Genomic DNA, 25734 nt, shown 5'->3' on the forward strand with positions numbered 1-25734 from the left:
AAGCACTGTGCAATGTCCCATTTTCTGAAGAGCTGAATGTCCTGACTTGTATGTAATAATGTACATTGCCCCTTGCAAATTCTGCAATCAATGTATATATACATAAGTGGGCTATAGTTCTGCTTTGAAGATACAAACTGGTAAATGTTAGATAATTATCAGGGATCAGGGGTGTAAATGGGGAGCGGACACATTTTAGAGGTAATAAGTCCTGGCATACTTCACACTGAAGTGTGAGCTGGTAGTAGTAAAAGTCTTTTTGGAATTTCTATATATCTTTGATCGTAAGCTTGAAATAAAACAGGCTTTCTTGTCATGGGCAACAATAAAACTCTTTCATCTGTGCCTAACACGCTACAATTTGCTACTATAAATGGAGAAAGTTAAAGAATTAAAGGCAATACAGTCTGTTTAAAATAAAGAAGGGTGATGGAGTAATACTTATCTCAAATCTTAAGTTTTAGGAGTTTGCATAATCACTCTGTATTCATTTAGGTCTTTCCCCCATATCTCCACAAATGTACAGTTAGATAAATTAAGGCTTATCACAGCTACTCAAGAATGCAAAACCAGCCTAAAGAAGGTCCATGCAGATTAAAATGAGTTCAAATTTACATTAGAAGGAGGTTAGTACTCAAAATACTTTAAATACCAGAACTTTAAGGGTATATTATACAAATATTTTATTTTGCTTTATTATACAAATGAGTGTGTTGCACTACACCAATGAGATTATTCTATCTCTAAACCTTGTAGGAATTCACTTTTTGGGCTTGTTAATGTTATGGAGCATTGCATTATTGGGCAAATTCATAATCTATAAATGTAACATACTAGATTTGTATCATTTTTATTTTTGGTTACATTTGTTTTTGGGTTGTTTTTTTTTGTGGAAATTCCAAATCATTACATTTCCCTTACTTGAATTTCCCAAATTGGAGGCATTTGTGAGCAATATAACACTTTCATACGTTCAGTCACAGGAGGGCTTTTTTCTTCAAACTGGTCTGCTAGGACCTAGAGAAAAAAATTAAGAGAAGGAAAACAATTATTATTATGGTAATCTCTACAGCATTCCCTCATTCTCAACATTAAGTCCTAAAACAGCATACATCTTCATCTGTTTTTCGAAATAGTTTCTTGTTTTTTCAACTTCTTACCTGAACACATCTTGCTGAGTTTTATTACATTTAGGAAACATACAGTTAAGTTAAACAAAGACATCAAAAACATAAGTATGCCACAGTACACCTAATAATGCAATTTTTTCAAAAGGAAACAATTTAGGGTTGTGGTCAAATGGTGCCGGAGGAAGACGCTTAATGAGCTGACCACACCACAGCAATCAACCACCATCAGCTTACATTGCTATATAAAGGTAACTGTCTGAGGATGTTTTAGGGAGATAAGAAACCTACTACACAAGTAGAAATTTAATTTCTACCCATTTTTGTTGTATTGTATTTTAGTGTATTGTCCTAATGAGTATGTCTGTACTCCCTGCTTTATCTATTTGAAACTATCAGAATTACCAATCCCTATCCCTTATCCTGCACTGAAACAACTACAGGTGGATGTGCTAAATTTCATCTGGGCCTATAAGACACATCAGCTATCCAAAACAGTCCTTTGTTCCCGTAGGGACCAGGGGAGACTTGGTGTCCCAGACTCTTTGAAATATTATTATGCAGCTCACCTCATGGGCCACTTTAAGCCCCTACAAGCGATAGACGGAGATGGAGCAATTATGGGTCTACCCTACACACCTGAACTTCATGCTGTGGAGTGCTAAATTATCACTGCTGGATAACACTATGCTGGCCCCTACACATTTTACAAAACAAATATGGCTGAAATGTAAAATTAAATTCTCCTTGTCAACAAACAAATCCCCTTTGACCTCCTTTTTATATATGCCTCTAATGCTTGACAGCCTAATTATGAGGATAACCATGCCCTGGCACTCGAAGGGAGCCTTCCATTTTATACAAATTATACATAACATATATGGGTTTTATCGCTCCTACCTCCTTTGAAGGGGCATGTGTAAGGGGCTGGGCAAACAGGGCTTACTATCAGACATATATCAGATCATAACGGCGGTAGGCACAGGTGCCCCACTCCTACATGCATAAATGGGAGGGCACTTAAGGTAGATCCATTCTGATGCAGATATGGCAAAAAATTTGGGACCAAAGAGCTCCTGGTGTACCATACACCATGAAAATATACATAAAATAATTATACACTAGTACTTTACACCAGAGTGCCTAAATGTTATATACCCATCTACAAATAATCCTTGTTGGAGAGAGATGGGAAAGCTGATCCACATTTCGTGGGATTGCACGAATATTTTCCTATTTTGGGAGATAGTGGATAAACTCCTTTCCAGGTTTTGTTTGGCTCCTACTTGCAAGGATCCTTTAACGCATCCTATAGGCTTCCCAATTAAGGGTCCAATTAAGCTAAAGTAATGGCCTATGTATTAACTGCGGCCAAGTTCCTAATTACACTACGCTGGAAATCCACATCCCCCTCCTACAGGGCTAGATCTATAGAAGCGTGTACAAGACTAAAAGCTGATGGCGTTGTTGATGACCAGAATACACGACCGTTTGGAGAAACTTCAAGTAATGGTTCGAATGGGATCAATATTATTCTAAGCTCATTTAAGTGAAAAGCAAACTCCATGGGAAGATCTGCTGGCACTAGGCAAGCGTAGAAACCAATCCTCCATTCACATTGTTTTTGAATCTCTTTCCTGTTAGTATGTATTTTTTTTCTTTGTAACCTTTCCTTTCTGATTTCCTTCAGGTCTGACATACAGCTTGAGTTTCTCTTTTATTTAATATCAAGCTTTAGGACTTGTGGTCATGTACGATGAAATGAAAGCATGGGGTTTATTTGCACTGGCATGATAGATTATCAGTGTTACCTAGCTACTCTTTAGAAATTTTAAGTCCCTGACATAATGCTATCTAATTCAGAAATTCTCGTCTGTACAAACTCCTGATAGGTTGTTTCCGTTTTTTAAGACCTGAACTTTGTACATCATCAATAGTTTGTACGTCAATATCTCTGTATTCTTTTTTCTGTAAACTTTAAAAATCTTTAATAAATATGTACAATTAAAAAAAAGGAGAAAATATATATTTTTATAACTGAAACAGTACATAAAGAAAACAAAAAAAAAACAAACATTACTCAGAAGTCACTGTTTGCAAAGCTCTGTGCTCAGCAGTTAAAGTATACCTAAACAGAACAAAATTAATACCTCCTGAACCCTGAAGTAATGAAGTGAAAGGCAAACATGTTCATAGTGCAGCCTTGGTGAAAACACTGACGTCCTCTATAGATACAGCAGAGGATAGCACAAAAGGACAAGAAGTAACCAAAACTATAGTTTAATTTAGTTTTAGCTTTTTGTTTTATTTTACACACTTTATGTGTATTTCTAAGAAGATACTACACTGTCACCTAATTGTTAGCTTAAATGTTAGTGCGAAAGCATTGGTTTTATGCTGAGATTCAAGGAAGGGTCCTCAAAAAACATTCCCCTGCTCTGCATGAATGTGATTTATTTCCATTTTGTGATTTTATATCCATTATGATATGATTTTTTTTAATTATATAGGAAAGAACATATTTTCACACCTTCCTACTAATAACGTATGTCTCTAGTGTGGAAAGAGGAAGAAAACACTTCTGACATCAGTTCTTCATCAAACCAAGGGCACCAACATGAAGTCCATCAGAACAAATTGAGCAATATATAGTCTGTAAAGTAACACAAGTGGGCAGAGTAACTCTTGTACAGTCTGGCTATACATCACGGAATCTGACATATATAAAAGGGAGACTGCTTGCCTCTGCCATTTCCTCCACCTCTGAACAAATCCCTGAGTGATACCATATGTCTGTAATACACCACATAAAAGCAATTAAATAGTCGTCATGGAGCCAGCCCTGAAAGGTAAGCTTTTAATTGTCTTACTTAAACAGGAAAAATGTACAAATAGTAGAGCAGTGCATCCAGAACAGCATAAGAGAAATTAGATGCACTTCCCGCATTAGAAACTAGCTCTGTACTATTTATTATGTGCTAAAACAACGAGAATGCAACCAAGGTATTATTCTAATCACTACTGGTCCCACACTTCAGGCAATAAAACCTAAGCGGGAAAAGCCTCTAGCAATTTACAAGACTATTTTGTTTTGTGGTATAGATAATATTGAACAGGGAAAATGAAAGTTTTCATGCATATTGTAGATTGTTAGTGCAAAGCTCCTAAATCTTAGGAAATATGAGTTGGGTCATTTTAGTATTCCACGGAGGCTTCCTGAATTCTATCTTACATTTTGTTATTATGTCTGATGCTTAAAACTCCTCAAATAACACATTTTATTACATACACCCTAAAGTGGACAGAAAAAAACAGTTCTTTAACTTCAGAACTAATTATCAAACATGATATTATAAAAATTAAAATATAATTTAAAAAAGTTGTTTGAAAGGGTTGCCAGAAAAAGGCTTTTGTCTCATAAATGTTTGCAAAGTTGAACCTGAACAAACCACAAGACTTCTGGAAAAAAGTCCTTAGAAAGACAAGACCAAAGTGGAGATGTTTGGCCATAATTCACAGCACCATGTTTGGCAAAAACAAACATAGCATATAACTACAAACCTAACACCTTATACCAACTGTAAAGCACACTGATGATTTGGGCTTGTTTTGCAGCCACAGGACCCCGGCATCTTGCAAGCATTAGGTCAACCAAGAACTCCTCTGAATTATTATTCTAGAGTCAAAGTGCAGAACTGAACTTAAATGAAATGCTGTGGCAGGACGTTAAGATGGATGTGAATATGCGAATACCCACAAACATCAATGAACTGAAACAATGTTGTAAAGAAGAATAAACCAAAATCCCTTCACAACCATTTGTGTGACTGCTAAAGTCATACAGAAAACAATTACTTCAAGATACTTCTTCTAAGGAATATTCCATACAAGCTACTGAATTAGGGGGTTTACTTTTTCAAACATGACTTCTTCATCCATAAATAAAAAAAACTCATCCGTTAATATAACTTGGATTCTAGACATTCATTAACTTCTGGAGCAAGCTGTGCTTTGATATGCAAAAAGAAACAACTCCAGAGTTTGTCTTAGTCATTAAAGAAAGAGCTCAGCATCAGCTGTGTATAGCAAAAAGTTTCTTCTGCAAGTCATGCAAACCGCCCTCCTCAAATGGCTCCATCTTGCACAGGAGCGAGCAGGGAAGCCCTGTTTGTATCTAGGAGTCGTCTGTATGTCGGAAGTCCCTAACCTGGGGCCTAACGGTATTTGACAGTCTCTTTATCATGGCTAAATCTCTCTCTGCAAACATAATAACCTGGCTGGTACTCCCCATCCCCCCCCCCCCCTTTTTCCAAGACAGCTTTAACCACTTTTTTTAAGCAATAAAGGCCAAGTAGATCTGAAAAACTGGTATATGGCTGAAATCATAATGGTAAATAAAACAAATTTTTTTTTAAGAGACATGCAAAAAAAAAAAGCAACATAGGACAACAATTTTCATGACCTAAAATAACTGATCTATCATTGCTATGGGATAATTTGTGAAGCCACAAAAATATTCCACTGCAAAATGTATAGAATGACATAACATTATACGATCTTAATTTCAATACAGAAAATGTTCACAAGGACTTATTAAACTCTAATGGGGAATTACATTTCCCCAATGGCAAATTACACCACAACAGAACATTATTTTACTCTGATCATAAAAAAATGGTATATATCACCAAAACCATGAATTAATGTTTTATAGAAGAAGGGTCCTCTTAGTCTGATGGTCAGTAGTAAAGGCCCCCCCACATTTGTGTTCAATGGTAATTTGGTAACTGAGGAGCTGTAAAGACCCCGATGTGTTCATTCTTATGTAGATCATTCCATGTGTTAGGTAAGCCCAGGAGCTTGCCAGGGTAATTTTTTTATAGCTAGTATATCTAGCCACTGAGGTATTGCAGCCTATCACATGTACACATGACCTATATCTGTAGTGGGCCTCAGAATTTTAGAGGCTCCTGTTCATTAGAAACTCTTCTCACTTAGCGGTACCTCAACTGGCAGTCTCTTTGGCACCATGATATCATTTCTGATAACATAGTAGCCTCTAAAAGAGGTTTTCTTGTGTGTGTGCACTTTTTCTTCTCCTTTAGAGCAAAGGCAAACAGCTTGGTGCAACTAAAGAGCATCACAATGTAACCTAAAAGTGGGTTGCAACATACCAAACAGCTGAAAAGGAAACCAAAGCAATTTAATGCATATTTGGAAAGCACCTGATAACAAAAGAATTTGGAAGCACTTGATAACATACTGCATTTGATTTGCTTCTGAACTTGAATCCAAGCATAGTTACCCACTGTTTGTTAAGCAGCAATAGTACAAAACTACCCTTTATCATTAAACAGAATTGTCTATTTCATGGGTGCTTCAGTAGATAGCAATACAAGGAATTGTAGTCTGAAATCTGTAATAGAACTGGAAAACATGGATATGCCAAGCAGAAAATACAGGTTTGCAACAACTAAACACATACCGTTTTCATCTTATTCAATTCCAGACATTAGAATAATGGTAAAAAAAAAAAAAACAGTACACTTAGAACTGAACATGTTATGTTGTCTGTCCATGAAAAAGAGAAAGTTTTTGTGATAAATAAAATTTTTAAAGGGGCTCTATACAGTGACATTGCTGCTGCAGAAGAAATGTAAACAAATAATTGCATAAAATGCAATTTATGATTCTTCTAATTTAAATATTTTTGTTGTGATTAAAATGCACTTAAAGTGCAATTAAAATCCACATTGATGAGCAAGGATGTGAACAAAATTCAAAATTATGCAGTGTAGTTTCCTACAGATTACTACTCATAAATCAACCAAAATCATAAATATTCTTCCTCCTAATTTGACTACATAGAAACACTGCTGTACCAGGCAAAAGACTGACATTCTGGGAGTTGTTACAATACAAATGGGAATTTTCTCACTTTTGACCTTGTATGAAAAATGTTTTTGGTAATAATGTTCCTGACAGATTAAAGATAAATGTGGAGAGAGAAAAGGAATGTTAGAGGTGAGGAGGTACAACATCAAAATAACAATTACACCGATAGCAAAAGAATAATTACTTTCACAGCATTATACATTATGAAGTCAGAAATAGGTTAAATAGCAGACCACTTTTTAGAATTGTACAGGGGAAAGGATGATTTAATACACTGAAGATGAGTAAAGATAATTACACATTTGTAGACAGACATGGCCAAAGCCTCCTATGTTCTAAATAACCCATAATGACGTCATACATAATTTTAGTATACACTATTATGTCATCTGGTGCTTTATTATACTAATGATGTCTAAGTTATTACTGAAGGAGGATTAGGTTCATTTGTTACTTTCAGCTCTTGTATTTCATAATAACCTTTAATGAAAACAGCTGCTAGAATCTTTAGTCACCACAAGGGTATGAAATATTAGAGACATGCAATATTTAGGTGTGGGATTAAAAAAAGTCTGATATTTGCAAAGACAATATGTGCCAAATGTCCACCAAAATACCTAATTAGGCTACATATTTCAATTAAATGAGGCAATCAACTTGTTTCTTTGAAACTCCAGATTTTGTTGCTTCTTTTTCAAAAGTTTGCTTAAAAGAGCTATAAATCTCTACATACCTAGCATTATGTGCAAATGGTGTTATAAACAGCCATATCTACCATCAGTTTCTGAAAGACACAAGAGATCTATCCACTCCATGACATTGTCTTCTAACTTTCACTTTCAGCTTATGTGACAAAACTTGATATTTTATAAGTGGAAATTGAAAAGATTTTCAAGGGCTTGCAACTCTAAATTTGCCAGAATACAACGTGCCATTTTATTACTGATAAAGCTCTTCAGAGTGGATATTGCCTAAAGAAAAATAGACTGTGCATAGCTTGTTTTAGTAATTACTGCTTGGGAACATGACCTTAAAAAAATGTGTTAGGTTTAAAGAGGGCGATTTGCCTATATAAGGTTTTTACAACATAGCTCTAAAGCAGAATCAAGTGCTGTTTTTCACACATAACCCTGCTGGTTTGACCAGATAACATAACATGCATATATTTTTCCCCAATTTAGATAAAACTGGCCTAATTGAGAAGCCACGATTTAAGTGTTTGGATACTTCTAGCCTCACTCTTTTTAATTTCAACTTTTTCAATTTGTCATGGCAGGTCTTAATTACATATTACATATGTTAATTAAGTTGTAGCTCTATGTTTATGAGAAAAAGGCTTTTAAAATCAAACACAAACTCCAAACACACAGCAAATTCCTTGCTTAAACAGTTTATTGCAATACAAATATGACTATTAATTTTACTTTTCAAAATCTAACACTTTATGTTGTTTATAAGTTTAGTTTTGGATGTCTTGTTCTTATTAAGTTTGTGAATTTTACCGAATTTACCAAATTTTACCAGAGTTTATCAAGCCAGTTTATCTGGTAAACTTCAGAATCAACATGACATTTTGAGCATTAAGTTATGAGAAGATCCAGCTAAGAAACCCATTTAAAAAGGTAATAGCTAAGCACTAGAAAAGCTTGCACATTATCAGGTTATAGAAGAAAGTGAACAAACTAGGAGCACACATGTCTTTAGTTAAATGGCATCTGCAACTGACAGGGCATAATGATCAAGGTCCTTGTACTTATTCAGTAAAATGAAACCAAGTTCTTGTACAGTTTTATTGAAAACATAGGTGCTGACAAAATCTGTACTAGTAATAGGTCACTTGTCTAGAAGAGTACATTCAACACTTATTTGCTAGATAACTATCATTCACGAGGGAACAAGTTCCTTGCAATGACTGGCATATGCAGTTCTGTCTGTGTGTTTGAAAGCTGCATACGGAGTAGACATCAAGTCTTAGTTACCCCTTTTTGTGATACATTAGCTCTTAGTTAGCATACACTGAAATACAAACAACAAAGACAAAAAATAGAAAACAACTGGACATTCAACACTTCCAACTGGCAAAACAATCAGTGCTTATAATAAAGGTTTACCTTAGCTCATCTGAAAGGTGACTGCAGATACAGATGTTAAAAATGTCCCTACCAAAGCTTATAATATTGTGCCAGAACATGGTTTTATAACCACAGATCTTTGAAATTCACCACATGCACCACATACACAATTAAGGTAAATCAGTGAGATAGCTCAAGAACTAAATAACTAATTTTTTAAGGATACATGTAATAAAGTGATATTAAAAAATATTAGATTATATAAAAAGGTTGCCTGTTGTCCTATGAATTTTTGTCCGGATATACAGTTACTGAGATTTCCCTTTTACACTAATTTGTAATGGCTTTTCTTTTTTTTTATGAAATATATTACACACAGTTTATAAATGGTGAAACACATTCTCAATCTAATCTTGTAAACACAGGCAAGACTAGCTTTAACAAAAGTTTCAAGATGAACTTCAGGCAAACAGTAGAATACAAGTTCAAAGTATAACCTATACAGCCCTGTCAGACAATACAAGGGGTGCTGAGAAGTTCCTGGCTTTGCCCCTTTCCAGATGAAATAGAAAAATGAGTGTTGGGGAATATGACAGCCTAATATCTGAGTATGTAACTGTGCAAATATCAGGTCTTTGCAATTCAATAAAATGTTTTTCTTTTAGTGAGAAGCTGTGATGGCAGAGGCACAAGCAAGTTTCACGTCGTTGGAGTTACGGGCTGTCATGAAGTTTTTGTTTCTCCGGGGAAAGTCAGCAAAGGACATTCACACTGAGATGTCACAAACACTGGGGGAGAAGTGTCCTTCCTACAGCACTGTAAAATCCTGGATATCTCGTTTCAAGACTGGGCATTTCACCGTTGAAATGAGCCCCGCAGTGGGTGCCCCCCAACCTCAAATGACCTGGCAATCTGCGATGCTGTTCAAGCGCTGATTATTGAGGACCGGCGAATATCCGCAAAAAAGATAGCCCAGGTACTTGACAACTCATGGGAGCATGTTGGGTTTGTTATCACAACTATCCTAGACATGCGAAAGCTTTCAGCGAAGTGGATGCCAAAATGCTTGAACAGTGATAAGAAGAAGGAACGAGTTGAAGCATCCAAAGCCATTTTTGCCCATTTTGAAGCTGCACAGGACTTTTTGACTAGGTTAGTGACTGAAAATAAAACCTGACTCCACATCTATGATCCTGAAACCAAGGAACAGTCAAAGGAATGGGGCCACAGCGGGTCCCAAATTGCAGGTCAAATTTAAACATATTAATTGCTTTTTAAAATATATTTAATAATTTTTATTCACATTGGTACATAAATATAGCGGGTTTTTTTTTATAACTCCCTGGATTTTAATTTCAATTCACAAATGCATCTAGGCATACTTGTTATTAAATGTTCCCTCCCCCAGAATCAATGAGGCTAGGAAAAATACGTATCTTAAGCCCTGAATCGGTAAAGTAGGAGTATTTGTTTATATGTTTTAGTATTAACATACTCTAAAATCTATCTCAATAAATCCTTGAGAGAGGAGGAAAAAAAAAGAATTAGAAATAGGAGTTTTGGGGAACTCTGTCTACAAACTACAGCCACAAAGAAACTCCCTATGCACCCCCTGAATGTGCTAAAATTAGTATCCTTTAACAATGCTATTAATATCAGTGTTCTCCCCAGCCCCTTTAGCCGGGCACAACCCTGCACTTTTCAGTAACCACCGGCTGTTTTTGGGTGGTTACTAAAAAGCTGGGTCACAATACAGGGTTGACCCCACTAAAAATTTCTTCCCACCCGGCTTAAAAAAAAAATTCTGGGTTCAACACTGAATATTTTACCAAACTTTATGCAAATAATATTTCATGTGTGGCACTGCATTTGTCTCAGGGCACAGCAGTCTTGGAGCTTCTTAATGTCTATACAAGAAGGGAGTATTTCCAGGGTAATTCACATAAAAGCATAAAATACATTAAATGCACATATAACCCTATGGAAAGATTGCTGTTAAGTTAAATGTTATAACCCTATGAAAAAATTGCTGTTAAATTAAAGGTATAGCAATCAGGTCTTTTCAAGTAAAAAGTATACCAGTATTCACTTTTCCTAATCATTCCCGTATGCAATTAAGAGTGTAAATAAAAGCATAGAGGTTTTCTTTCCTTCTAATTACTATATATATAATTAGGATTCAGAGATAGGAAGACATAGTTAGAACACATGAAATTATATATCTTGCAAGTGAAAGAAAAGTGTCCTGGAAAATGTTCTAAGAGGATGGCAGGAATAATTACATTTGTAATTTGTACCTTTAGATGATGAACCTACTGAAACAATAGTTTAGCAGAAAATGCACTAGGCACTTAATGTACCACTATATGTTGTTATAATATGCAACATTAAAAGTCTAGCTAAACAAAAAGGACCAGATGACTCTTTTTGACTAATACTTACAATGAAAAGAGGTACAGCAACACTGTTCTTGTTTTTAAAAGAAAAGGCGCTGGACCAGTGAATAGATATATTGAAAAAAGTGAATTCTACAACCCCTTTAGAGACACATTAAATTTACCATTTATACCAAACTCTGTGGCGTACTTCTTGAGATGTCCCACTGTGACCACCTGGAAGTCATTAATACACCTACTACCTACTGACCCCACCTTTGAGTTACGATGAATAGTCTGAAATATAGCAGTTTTGTGTATAGAAGTCCATGGGTTGACCACTCTAATTCTAAAGATGTGCAGATGTTGCATACAAAGTTTATGAAGCCAAATGCAGCAACTGGAAAAGTGCATCAGGAATGTAAATTGCAATAAAGTTTGGATTACCAATCGTGAAGATAATCAGCAAATGTTACAAAGTGTAAAATGCGTGTGGCACTTAACTATAGACTAGCTAAGTTGAATGGATACTGCTTCAGTTTATTCAATGCTAAAACAAAATAGGGCTACTGAACCTCAACCAAGATCAAGCAAGAGCAATAAAAGTACAAGCCCTAATTCATCTCTGCAGCTGTAAGCATTATGGACAAATACATTTTCAAAGCTTAGAAAACTAGTTTAAATCTAAAAACCACATAGAGGGGTCTAAGGTGGTGTTTTAAAGTTTTTGTTTTTTTGGTGCTTGTTAACAATGTGTAAACACTTTAGTGTCCATAGTCCACACATAGGTGCACTTTCAACGGCTGATTGGACTCCAAATTACTTACCTTTACAAACATGTGTTTGCAAATGTATAGAGCAAAAATCTGTTTTTGAGGTTTCTTTTTCAGTGACGTGTTTTACATAGGGGCACCCCTTTTGTTAATTATAAATTGATTTGATCTTCTGCTGCCTTGAGTGGTTCTGGACTTCTGACATCTTGCTCTGTCTTTGAGGAGGATAGGGCTTTATGGTAAGCCATGTGTGTGTGTCCCAGTTTCAGGGATCATTTAGTTAGGAGTCAGGGATCACAATTTGCAGGGATTCTTTGATTTGTCTGTGTGGCATTGCATATTTCCTCATACATACAAAACCTTTGTAAATAATCTAAATGTTAATTCCAAATGTTAGGTAGATTTTCTAGGCTGACTAGCTACAAAAATGTTTCTATTGTTTAGTAAAAGTGTCTCTCTCAATTCATTCTAACTATAGCTTTACTGCATTTTCTGCATTAGCAACTTCATGAAAACCATATAGCATGTCTGTAACATCTTCCACACCTAATGCCTAGAGTTGTATTTTTAAAGTCCATTTACTGCGTGTTCGGAGGATATATATAGTTTATTGTGTATAATCTGGGGACAGGTGAACTAGAAGTACTTTTTTCCCTTTTCCTAATATAACTGAAACGAAAACTGCAAAAGTGCACAATAAAGAAAAGTACTCCAGCAAAATCAAGCCATTTGATCACTGTGTCAAGCTGTCAGAGGGTGAATGTAGATTAACATTACATCAACAATTGGCATCCTGCAGGAAATGTTAGTAGATTAAAAACAGGAAGGGGTTCAACTAAACTGGCTAAATCTCAACTATTATGATTTGGTTCACATCCCACTGGTACTCATATATAGCCCAGAGCACAAACACTAAAGAAGAAAGAAAAAAAAAACAGGCAAATTTAAAGAAATGCCATAAACCTAATGCCACACAGCAGAGACCAACTAGAATTATTACAAATAAAGTAGCATGAAAAGATAAATTCTGTTTAAGCAATGTTTTCACTATGGTACCAAATGAAATCAAAGTGTAACTATTCCCAATATAAGAAGGGAATGACAACTGAGTCTAGAAAGCAAAGGATAGGGGGAAAATTAGGGAGAATACTTAAACTGAAGGCTGTCAAAAGAAAAACAGTAGAAGGGAATTCCTCCAAGAGGGACAACTGCTACAATCATAACGGTCTATTGTGGGATTTTCAAGTTTTCAGACACATTTCCAAAAATGAGAGGCAATCTTCTGGATAAAAAAGGAACTCAGTGAAAAAAGATTTAAAACTAATCTATACGCTATTCAAAACTAAAAAAAAATGTGCTATTTCAAAGTGAAATTCTGATGTCTGTGTGATAAGCTCAGGAATTGGTAGGAATTAATTCGAAATTTGTACTATCTATCATGTCAATGGTAATGAACATGACATTGCTGACCATGAAATGCCAATCCAGTCAGATGACAGTTCTGGTTTTGTTTATTTCTTGTAATGCAATGCCAGGCTTATGAAGGGTCATTTGTTTGGTTGGGATCCAAGTTATTCAAACTATTTGTTTAGAGTGTAAAAGTCTTCAGATTCTGTATTGTTTTCAGAGCTGGCTCCGAAGCTTGGCAATTAATATTTTGACACAAAATGAACAATCTTAATTCAACTCAATTTGTTGCCCTTTGACCTCATTAGTTTTGCCTATTACAAATTTATGTTTCTAAAAGGCTTAGGGTCCACAGCAGTTCTTTGTCATCTCTTAAGTCACCACAGCAGGAATCCCAAAGCTAACCACATGCACACATCCTAAAGCTTTTTCTACACGATACCTGTCAAAAGAAATTTTGATGATATGATAGATTGTTGGGGTGTATGTAAGGTAATCCTAGCACCATTGCCCTGCCAATTAAAAGATCAGTGAAATGATTTAAGGAAAACCACACATGCTCATTTCAATAGCCCACTTGGTAATGGTGGTCTTAGATTACCAAACATGTTCAAACTACGTTTTGGTTTCTTCATTAAAATTCTAAACTCTTCCATATTAAATGACTAGGGCTTAATAAAAAGGTAAATACAGTGTATTTACAGTGAGCATGTTTTAGGCTATTGTTGTCGTTTTTACCTTTTATGTATACTCTTGTCAAATCATCAAAAGTGGGGGGAGCTGAAAAAATGCCTACTAACTGCAGTAATGTATGTTACTGCAATTCACCTATCCAGGCTTGTTTTTTAGGTTAGGGTCTGTGCCAAATTTGACCCAAACATCAGTGAACATGAAGGAAAAAAAAAATTTGGATTAGATTTGCCAGGAACAGGCATAGCATATGATGCCTAGGGCTATACAGTATTTCTGTCAAAGACAGGTACAGTAAAGCTCAATCAATTCGGCTAGTGGGCGAAGATAGCTGCCATCCTCTTGTAGTCTGATTGGTTGAGCCATGCTACATTCGTGGTCAATGATAGTAAAGCAAGGCTCGGCTATTCCACTGGATGCCTGTATCTTTTATATTTAAATAACTTCCTTCCTATCTAATCTGAACCTTCTTTAGATGGGTCAGATAAAGTGTTTTATGATGGTTAGGCAGATAATTACACTTGAAGGAAGATCTGGGTTAATAGTGCAATGGCTCCATCAGCCTTCAGAAATAGCAAAATTCTGAAATAATTTTCCCAGAAATAGTGACAGTCAGAAGGTCAAGCAAACAGTGTCCATTTGCTCTCCTCCTTTGAGTGAAATTGTGTTAAAGCTATATGAGTAGGCTGGGAGCTGGGTTTTATCATGAGGTCCCCTCAATTTAATTTTCCTTATTACACCTACAACCCCCCCAACCCCCCAAACGTCTCCCATGTATTATTTTGTAATCTTCACCTAATGTAAAGCCAAACAAAGAGATGTCAAAGGATGCTATACATGTACATGGTTATGTGATCTATGATGTGTTGGACAATTAGGTTTGCAGACTAAGAAAGTTGTCAATAAAATGTACAGTATGGCTCAGCCAATCAGGATGGAGGACAATGACTTTTTATGAATTGGGTGTTGTACAGGGTGCAATACATATATATATATATATATATATATATATATATATATATATATATATATTATTTTAGCCATGTTTTTTATTATGGCTTACATAAAATATATCAAATATCCTACTAACCACTGTTAGGATACCTTATTAGGGATCTGATCTTTTTCTTTTGCAGTCCCACACATACATGTCCCCTCTCTTTCCTGTTACTAGATAGTGAAAGAAGAAAAAAAATGCATTAATAAGCTGCTCTCCACTTCTTTGAACATACTCCTTTGTAATGGCACTCCTTCCCTGCTTCCCCTCTCATAAAATTTGATGCACAGAGACTAAAGCTACATACACACGTCCAATGGTTTTGCCCGATATCAGTTGAGAATCTGGCGTGTGTAGAGCAACTGTCGTCCATCGTTCGAAAGACCGTCCTGGCAGATCCAGGGACGATGGACGACAGACGATCCAAATGCGAGGGAAGGGGAGAGCGTGCAGCGGGGTGCCGTTCTGTTGTTCTACCCCTCCCCTCTACATAGAGCAGAACGCTGCTGTATGTACAGCACTCGTTCATGCATCCTGCAGCCCTCGGTCGTTGTAAAGGATCGTGTAAGATCCATTCCAACGACTATAATTGCGCATGTGTATGCGGCTTAAGAGTTTAAACTAGATCACATTCAAATACTCAAATGGACTCAAAGCCAAACAGTGTACTAAGCATTTTAAACATTAATCCTTAACATATCTGCAGTAGCCGCTCCAGTCAAGCTTTGCCACTCCAGTCAAATGCCTTTTAGCCCCTTAAAACTTGCTAGTAGTGATATACTTACTGATATGAGATAGCCAAAATGTATTTTATCACAATGCTGGCTGTTTCACTGGCTAAAAACAATGTACAGAAAAATTAAGGGGTAAGCTAACTCAAGGACCATGAGTCTGAGACCCAGCTGTGCCCCCAGACGGCCACTAAAGCATTAGACATGCCAATGTATACGTTTAATTAGCTATTAAGCACAACATCAAATGATTACTACAGTTACATATACTACTAGGTTTTCAAGTGGTGTTTCTAATTCAATGTGTAAAGACTTGGGAGGCTATGTTTTACGCATACTGGAAAAGTGTAGAAAAAGGGAGAAAATAGAGGATCAAGTGAATTGGGCATATAATGTAGACCAAATATGCTGATCTATGTATCACAACAATAGAAGATAGAAAATAAGCAGACATTGTATGAGCACTATTAATAGTAAAAATGACATGGCGATTTCTGATACTAGCATTCGAAGAGAAGTATCAAGCCTATTACATATAACAGCTTAAAAATGGCCATGCACCAAACGTTGGGTATAAACAATTTATGAATGTCCAAACAACACTTTTTTTCATTTTTTTGGATGGAGTAATAAGAGTTAGATTCCCTGAGTTACTTTTAACACCGGCGCCACTAGAGAGGTCTGCCCCTGCTTCCTGTAATCCTTACAGAGATGTCAACAGACAGGAAGTGAGGGAACTCTTTACCAAAAACACAAGCAGAAATAAAAAAAAAGTTTTGGTTACAATTTCTCGGGTAAACTACTAGCCCGTGGTAATTTTACTTGATTTAAATCTTTTTGCATTGATGCACCAACGAATAAAATAGAAAAAGAAGCGAGCACAAAATAGCAGTAAAACTTTAGCAGGGGGACTAACCTGTTGCCACTAAAAACCCACCACACTGTATGCTTTACTTTATTTTTGTCATACTTCAGGGACGTACATTTCCATGGAAAATGTGCCAGGTATTGTTTCTTATTTAACACCTAATTGATAATTGCATCAAATTTTTAAAGAAATAATTTTTTATTATTTATCTACTTAATAGTGCATTTCATGATAAAATACCAGTTTTCCCTCTGTTCCCTTCTTCTATCCCTTGCTACTTCCTACAGTAAAAACACACAAAGGTTTTCCTGTGAGTTTCACATTCCATTTAGGCTTTTTAAAGTATACTCTATCAAGTGATGCCAGCACTTTTAATAGCTAATTAGCATAGCATCATTCTTCAAATCAAATATAACACAAACAGAGAAAATTATTTACCAAACAATAGAATGGGCTTCCTTTGATCAGGATTAAAGACAAAATGAGGAGGAAATGTCAAATTTATCCCTAAATGCAATTAGAGTGACTAAATGCTATATTTTCTTAACAATTTCAAGCCTCAGTACATTTCACAGCAGTGGTCTAAAACAACTAGGGCTCTGCACCTACTCCTCACACCTTTTTCCTTATTAATCAACTGGAATTCTATTGAAGCTGTTTTAATTAGGACACAGCTCTGTATTCAATACATCATTAAATGTATTATTTTAAAGACAAGCAGTTTAATTACCCATAGTGAACCAGGCATTGGACTCTTGCAATCCCTGTTCAACAGAGCTTAGGGACGCAAAGGGAGAAGCAGTACAAGCAGTCTATCAGGAGTGTAGGAGTGCAAATAGCAGGCGGAACGAAGGAGAAAGCAAAGTAGAAATGAGATGAGCTCTACAGTCTGCTGGCTTCTCCTTTCACTGTTCAATCACAGGTAAAGATTGAAACAAGACCCAAATGGGATATTGAACTAAATCAGAAAATATTCAGAACTTATCGTCCAGGCAAGGATGGACGACAATACAAATCCTCTGGCAGATAAAACAACTGTCTTTTAACCATGTATTTAATTTTATTGCAGTTCAGTTTTAATTTTATTTTATTAGAAACAAAACCCTAATACTATGTGGCTTCATCCCAGCATCAAAATAAACAATACTAAAACTGGGTTACAATCTTTCCATGTAGATTTTCAAAACATTGACATTTTTGGTTTTTAAAGGGAAGCAATTTTTGGAGCAATGAATAAAGTATAAAAACTGGGTTACAATCTTTCCATGTAGATTTTCAAAACATTGACATTTTTGGTTTTTAAAGGGAAGCAATTTTTGGAGCAATGAATAAAGTATACCTCATGATATGTTTTAGGCAGATTAAAGGGTAGGTGAGGTTTTGTGAAAGAACAATCATCTAGGTAAAGGGAAATAATCATATTACAATCACCATCCAAGATCAAAACTGGGCAGGCATTTTAGTATGTTAGAAACATATACAAACAAGTTTGCTTTTCCTTAGTATTTTTAAAATAAATAAATTAAAAAACGCTACTAGTTAGCTTCCTGAACTAAAATATTGTCTGCTCCAAAATCATTAAATGTTTGCAGGCAAAGTATTTTTTCCTAAAAGAATTCAGATCCTTTATGTTGTAATATAAAAAGGGACTATAGCATAGGCAGCTAAATGTGAGATTAAGGCACAAAGGTAGTCGGTGGTAGTAGGTTATAGGTAGATATAAAAACATAACTAAAACACACACTAAGCAGAACTATTCAAGAACAATCCTACTGTATGCAAGCTAAATAATGTTTTCTGGTTCTACAATGACCTGGTGAGGTGACTACAGCAACAGATGCAATGCATGTATTAGCAATATTATTGATAAAGTGGCCGTTATAGCAAAGACCTCTGGATACAGTCATAAGTATGTTCATCAACCTGTCTGCACTGCAATTTAAAGCCAGGAGCATTTGAAGATCACAGCTTATTTTCCTTCCTCTGCTGCTCGGAAACAGTTCTAGAAAGATGCAACACATGCGCCAAAGACTAAATTTGTGTGTGTATGCAAAGTGTGAAACGGTCACTGGTATAACAAATATGATACAGATGTTTGAAAAACAAGTTTGAAAACGAAACAGATTATTGCGGGCTTTCATTTGGGAGACTGAGATTAGTGAACTATAGTCTCATTAAGGTCTTCAGTAAACTATCTGATTGCCTTGCCCTTCCAACTGCTAAGTAAGTTAGTCTGATTTCTGACTATTTAAAGGTGATTACAGTGTTCAACCTAGACCTTTATTTTTAAGCTGGGTGGGAAAAAATTGTAGGTGGGTGGCAATCCCTGTATTGTGACCCAGCTCTTCAGTAACCACCTAAAAACAGCTGGGTGGTATTAAAAAGTTAAAAAGTGGCGGGTAAAGGGGCCTGGGGAGAACACTAGATTAGAATCTCTGTTTAATTGTGCTCTATACTTAAAAAAAAAAAAAAAAAGAACCAAATGAAGGTAGTCTGATGCATTGCTATATCAGCATACAGTGGTTTTACGATTTTGTCCATGTGTCCCACTGATTTGTTGATGCTTTTCCAGAAAATCTAGGAAAGCATACCTGAAAACCTGTCAGCCATAACATTACTGCTTTCAATGTTTGTGGCCACAAAGTCAAGGAAAAACATGGGACCACCACATAAAGGGGAGATGCAGAGCACACAGGAAAATAATCAATAGAAATAGGTGGCCGAAGTTCTTTAAAACTCATTAGAATCTTTAAAAAACATCAAATCCTTGTGTCTTTCAAGACCAACAATACCCTGAGACAGAAGTTTGTACATCCAAAACACCCAACATCTGAACACAAATAAAATAAATGCAATGCACTGTAGTGAGAAATGCAAAAAACTCTCTATTAAAATGAATAAGCAACCTTTAAACAAAAAAATGTCCCAATAAAGAAAGGAATATTTTATAGATCAAGAAGTTGCTTTCATACACCTTAAGAACAACAGGAATTATTTTGGGGACAAGCAGGTGCACAACATGGACAACTGGTACTCAAGAAGATTGAAAGAAACAACCATCAGTACTGCTGCTCTCCAGTCCGTACCAATAAACTCCTCTAGTCTATACCCTCAATAGTTATCCTTGGTTATCCTTAGTTATCCTTGGTCCTTTTTTGATTATTTTGACCCTGTACTGTCCAATCCCTTTTCTAAGCCCCTGTGGCGCCAATAAAGGGGCTGCAAAAATTCTTACAGCTCCTGTGACCCATTGTTCAGCTTTGCCCCTAACAACAGCACAATAAATCACAAACTCTAGCTCCTATGTATCATGCCTGTGCTGCGTATTTACTATTATGTGACTTACCCAAATATAAGCTTAGCAGACATCAATGTACAATAACAGCAAAGAAAAAAAGAATAGTACACCCCAGGAATGACAGGGAATTGTTGGAAGTCACCAAATATTTCAAATTATAAGAATTATGCATCATATCCACTTTTCAACAAAGAAAATTTATGAAACCCCACCCAGAAGCTTGTCAAGGTATATTCCAGTTTTGGAGATCATCTATTCCCTTACCACTGGCACATTTAGTAAATATGATAAAGAATAAAATTAAAATAGAAAACATGATAACTTTTGAAGGTAATGGACACTCAATGATACTTTTGAATTGGCTTCACTAAAACAGCACACCTCGTGTCATGTCTCATATTGTTGATGCAGTACACCTCAATGAGCTATATCTACAAACCAGGCTCAAGTGAGACCTTCCTACCTATATCCACTCACATTTGAATCCTAAACATTATCATAACTGTAAATACACTGGCCTATAGACACATACATAGAAAAACATTAACAACATGCCTAAGTAAGCACCGGGCTATATGTCTACAAATGCCAGTTTAGCACTACATATATAAAAATCAATTGGAACTGGTAATTACACATGGTTTTACTATTACTAACCTAACCGTGGATTCTCTATGCTGCCAATAAACAGATTTCCCAAGTTATCAGCAAAATGTTGGGACACTTGAGAAAAAGGAAGGATTAATAAAATAAAAATGAAAATGTCCATAGTTCATACTTCTTAATAACTTATAAGTGTCAACACAATTCTGTGCAGAGCATGTCACTTATTTTATATCAGGTTTGCTCCAATGTCTGAACATGCTTATACAGGCAAACACAAGATGTAAATTAGGTTTAACTAATGACCTTGAGTTGTCTGAGAAAACTGTAGTACCCTAAGGGAAACAAAACAACTATAACAACAACACAAAAGCTCCATGTGTTATATTTTATTCAACAAGTGATTGATATCCTTTCAGTGGCCATCTAATTACATGTAAATAATGATTACATCTATTTGACTCACAAAAAAAGGTACACATTATTAGTAACAACACTATACGTGGGCATTCTGTTGATATTTTGTTTTATGATATTCTAAGTATCAGTATTTAGTTTGGCAAGCAAAAGTCCCACATCATTACAGCCCCACCAACCTGAGAAATTGCAATGACAACATTTATTGTTACATAGTTATAGTAAGCCTGGTTGAAAAAAAGACACAAGCCCATCAGTTCAACCACTTGGGTAATAAATATATCCCAGATATAAAATCCTATGGACATAGTTGATGCAGAGGAAGGCAAAAAATAAAGGAAGCCCCCCCTAATTTCGAGCGATTCGGGTAAAAAATCCTTCCTGATTCCAGGAGGTAATCGGATGTTCCCTGGATAAACAGTCTCTGTTATCTTGACTTTAAAACTTAAATACTCAGTTATATTCTGTGCTTCTAGAAAAGCAAGCAGCTTTTTCCTAAAGTAATCTATAGTTGCTGAAACTACTTCCTGAGGGAGCCGAGTCCACATTTTTACAGACCTTACAGTGAAGAATCCCTTCCTTATCTGAAGCTTAAGTTTCTTTTCTTTCAGACGCAAAGAGTGCCTTCTTGTTATTTGTAACAATCCTAAAGTGAATATTGGGAAAGTGAGTTCTCTATATGGACCATTTAATTTATTTATACAGGGTGATTATATTCCCCCTTAAAAGTCTCTTCTCAAAGGAGAATAGATTCAGTTCAGCTAATCTCTACTCAAAGCCGAGCTCCTCCATTCCTTTTATTCATTTAGTTGCCCTTCTCTGCACTCTCTCCAATTCCACAATGTCCTTTTAGTGAACTGGTGCCCAAAACTGGACTGCATATTCCAGATGTGGTCTGACCAATGCTTTGTAAAGGAGCAGGATTATGTCTCCATCTCTGCAGTCTATTCCTCTTTCAATACAAGAAAGTACTTTGCTAGCTTTAGATATTGCAGCTTGGCATTGCATGCTGTTATTAGGTCTATGATCTACCAGAATCATATTCCATTTCTGGCTCCCCAAATGTATTCCCCCTAGACAGTATGAAGTATGCATGTTGATAGGCCCCAAGTGCATAATTTTACATTTATCTATATTAAATGTCATTTGCCACTTGGCCGCCCGAAAAAAAATACACCCAGGTCTGCTAGTAGATTATAGACATCATGTATGGACTTCATCTGGTGTCATCTGCAAACACAGAAATTGTACTTTTTCACAGAACTCTATATCATTTATGTTAAACATGAAAAAAAATATGAAAAAATGAGAAAAGAGGGGTTTTACAAGGTATAACAAAAAGAATTAAACAAAAGTGACATATAACAACATGTTGTTACAACGATAACATTTGATTTGCCAAATCCCAATAAATAAATCCCAATAACATCAAGGGGTTTGGATAGCCAAACTAGACATAACATAGCTATATTAATTTGCATCATACAGTGTAAAAGCCAGAGGAGTTGTTTAATGTCTTGTAGCCCGACGTGTTTCACCTGTTGGCTTCTTCAGGGGTATACAGACGTCGACTGGTTTCTGCTGCTGTTAATGTTAGATGTGAGGGTAAACTGTACTTTAAGTATGGCTGGAACATATGGAGGCTCAAAAAAGGGGGTAAGAGATAGGATGTTCAATGGGGTTCAAAGAGTAGGACCTGGTCCTTGCATATAGTAAGGCAGGATATGGATCGGATATGGAGTGTGTTGAGCCAACCAAAATTTCTCTTTAGGGCCATATGTTTTTAAATCTTTAGATCTTTAATTTTGGTGATCTTCACTGTAGCCCTATTTCTTGAATAAGTCAAAATGAGTTAAACCCAGTGTGGTCTCCTGAGAGAATACTACTGTGAATAGTGGGTTTTAGGCTAGTTTACTTCCTTACATAAAAATTGGTCTGTACATTTTATCTCTAATAAATTATAACTAAGAAAATTTAAACCACAGAACTAATACAAACTGGGTATTTCTTTTGATACCAGTTAATGAACTCCCGTGAAACTGAAATTCAGCAAATCTATTCGGTTTTTGGATTCTGCAGCCATTGCATGGAACCAAAATATTTTACAGTTACAGTGTCTCAGATCCTATAACTTCTCCATGATATTGCTCAATCCAACAACTAAACATCTAAACCATGCCTACAAAGTTTAGATGCTACTTTGCTGCCACATTTGCTGTATCGGTTACATTAATGAGCATGTGTATGTAATAAAATAAGGTTTGTAGGCAATTTTTTTTCATCTTTAACAATCCTTACCCCGAATCAATGTGTCCTTTACCTAAAACAAGTTTTCAGTCAGTTTTCTCAGCATTTAACCTTGGTCCTAAAATGAAAAGCAGTGTCATTGAGGCTATGCTGTCACAGCAGAGGCCAACAAAGATCCAGGTTTCTACTACTACCGGTATCTTTCCTCCTGCCCCAGTCTAAATGACAACATTATCATTCTGTGAATGCTTACTGATCCTTCTGCAAAGCAAATCTGACTCTAATGGTATGTGATTGCATCTCATGTAACCCCTTTCCTGCAAATCCCTACTTCTAGGCTGTATTTTTGAAAAGGATAGTACGATCACATTACAAGACAATTTAACAGAACTTTCAATTTTTATATATAAATTACAGCATTTTATGTATCTGTTGTGTAATTTTTCAGATGCCTTCATTTCCACTTCTGTGCAAACAGAAAACATTGGTAGAAACAAATGGGAATACATTAGTAAAGTATTCAACTTTACATTTCACTTTTGTACTTTTTAAATCAAAAGGAAGTAACAATACATATTTATTGACAATATATCAGAAACTCTGCCACACTTATAAAAAAAATATGAACATGTTTAATAATAACAGGGAGGGGTTGTCTGTTTCAAGTTTACAAAGACAAAGAACAGTGACTTATACATGCACAGACAATGAGCTGTAGTGCATAAACTTTGGCACTATACAGAAACTGGATACTTGATAAAAAAAAATCTAGAAACAATGCAGAGCTTTCAAATTGTATTGAAATGGTGCCAAGAATTTCTAATATATGATCTAAACAACATGGCAATGAATAGGCATTATATTATTATGCACAGACCACAGTATGCTTGCCAGGAATGATATCTCCAGACAAAACAAAATACTTAAATTAAAAACAGGGTGTGCGCCGCAGCGAACTGGACCTCAGCTAGACAAATATATCACCACATCTATGGGTGATCTAAAAACGTGGCCAGAAAGCTCTCATGATGTATACCGAAATGAGCACATAGTTCATGCAAAGATTAGCTTTACATAAGAAAATGGGAAAATTTACCATAAAAATTATCTACAGAGAAAACATCAATTAATGCATATGGTCATTGAAAACATTATTTACATTTTTTTCAGATTTTTGTGGAAACTGTTTTCTACTAAATGTAATACTTGATTCCAATGTTATTTCTAGCAAAGTATCATGAAGCTGATGTTTGTTTATAGGCTAATATCATCAGACAGATGATAATAGAAACTTTTTGCTATACTTACCAAAATTCAAGACCAAATCTTCAATCTGGAAAAGCATTGTAATACACACACTTTGCTGCAATCACTAGGCAAAAGTCACAATTCTATATTTCAGTTACAAATGTCCTGATGCTTAGGATGCCCTCTAGACCTAATATTAGGCACATAGCCTCTACAAGACCCATGTCAGTGAGCAAAAAACAGAAAAAAATCCCCATACCATTTCACTACTCTCTGGAAATGTATGCATCACCATAACACAAAACCCCAAATAAAGCCTAATATGTGGCACTTGAAACGTGGCAGCAGAGCAACAGGACAGGCTCTAATATTGAGGACTACAACTTGGAAACACATGGAAACATGGAAATACGTAAGATCACTAATGTTATCAGTAGTCACTAGCTACCTATACATATCAGTAATCACTAGTAACTAGTGACTTATACATTTGCCTAACATGACCTTAAAATGAATGTTTGTTTGAAGTCATGAAGCTGATTTAAGTTAAGTTAATTTTTGGTCAGGATACAATATTACAAATATTTGTTGGGATAAGCTCTGGGTAGGTAGGTGTTTAATCATAGATGGAAATGCATATCAGTTATGTATCAGTCAAAACTGGATGATCCAGAAGCTATTTTTCCACATCCTGTTTTGCCCATGTAACCTTTACTGGCAAACTACACTGAAGTCCATGCGAGGAAAACTTTGGAAACATTTTGGAAAAATACAGTTCTGTGGGAAACAGATCCAAACAGCATGTTTAGCAGGTAGTCTGTTCCTGCTCAGGCGATACCAGCTTTCAATTCTGTCACTGGGACCCTCTAGTCTACATTATCACTACATCAGGACCATCATAGAGACCAGATGATTGAGAACAATTCTAATAACTTTCAATGGTCAGCAGGGTCCCTTGCCCATTGACAGATGGGACTGAGGGATTA

General features: G+C 35.9%; 1 protein-coding gene across 1 annotated transcript in view; it reads right to left on the reverse strand.

The window, feature by feature from the left end:
- Nucleotides 1–25734, reverse strand: part of TTC27 (tetratricopeptide repeat domain 27) — a 183843-nt gene that overhangs the window by 47332 nt on the left and 110777 nt on the right. The window contains exon 12 of the mRNA XM_072409253.1: nucleotides 922–1017. Coding sequence (XP_072265354.1) covers nucleotides 922–1017 — 96 coding nt within the window. The remainder of the gene's footprint in view (nucleotides 1–921; nucleotides 1018–25734) is intronic.

Source organism: Pyxicephalus adspersus, chromosome 4, assembly GCF_032062135.1.
Source record: "Pyxicephalus adspersus chromosome 4, UCB_Pads_2.0, whole genome shotgun sequence".
Lineage (NCBI taxonomy): Eukaryota > Metazoa > Chordata > Amphibia > Anura > Pyxicephalidae > Pyxicephalus > Pyxicephalus adspersus.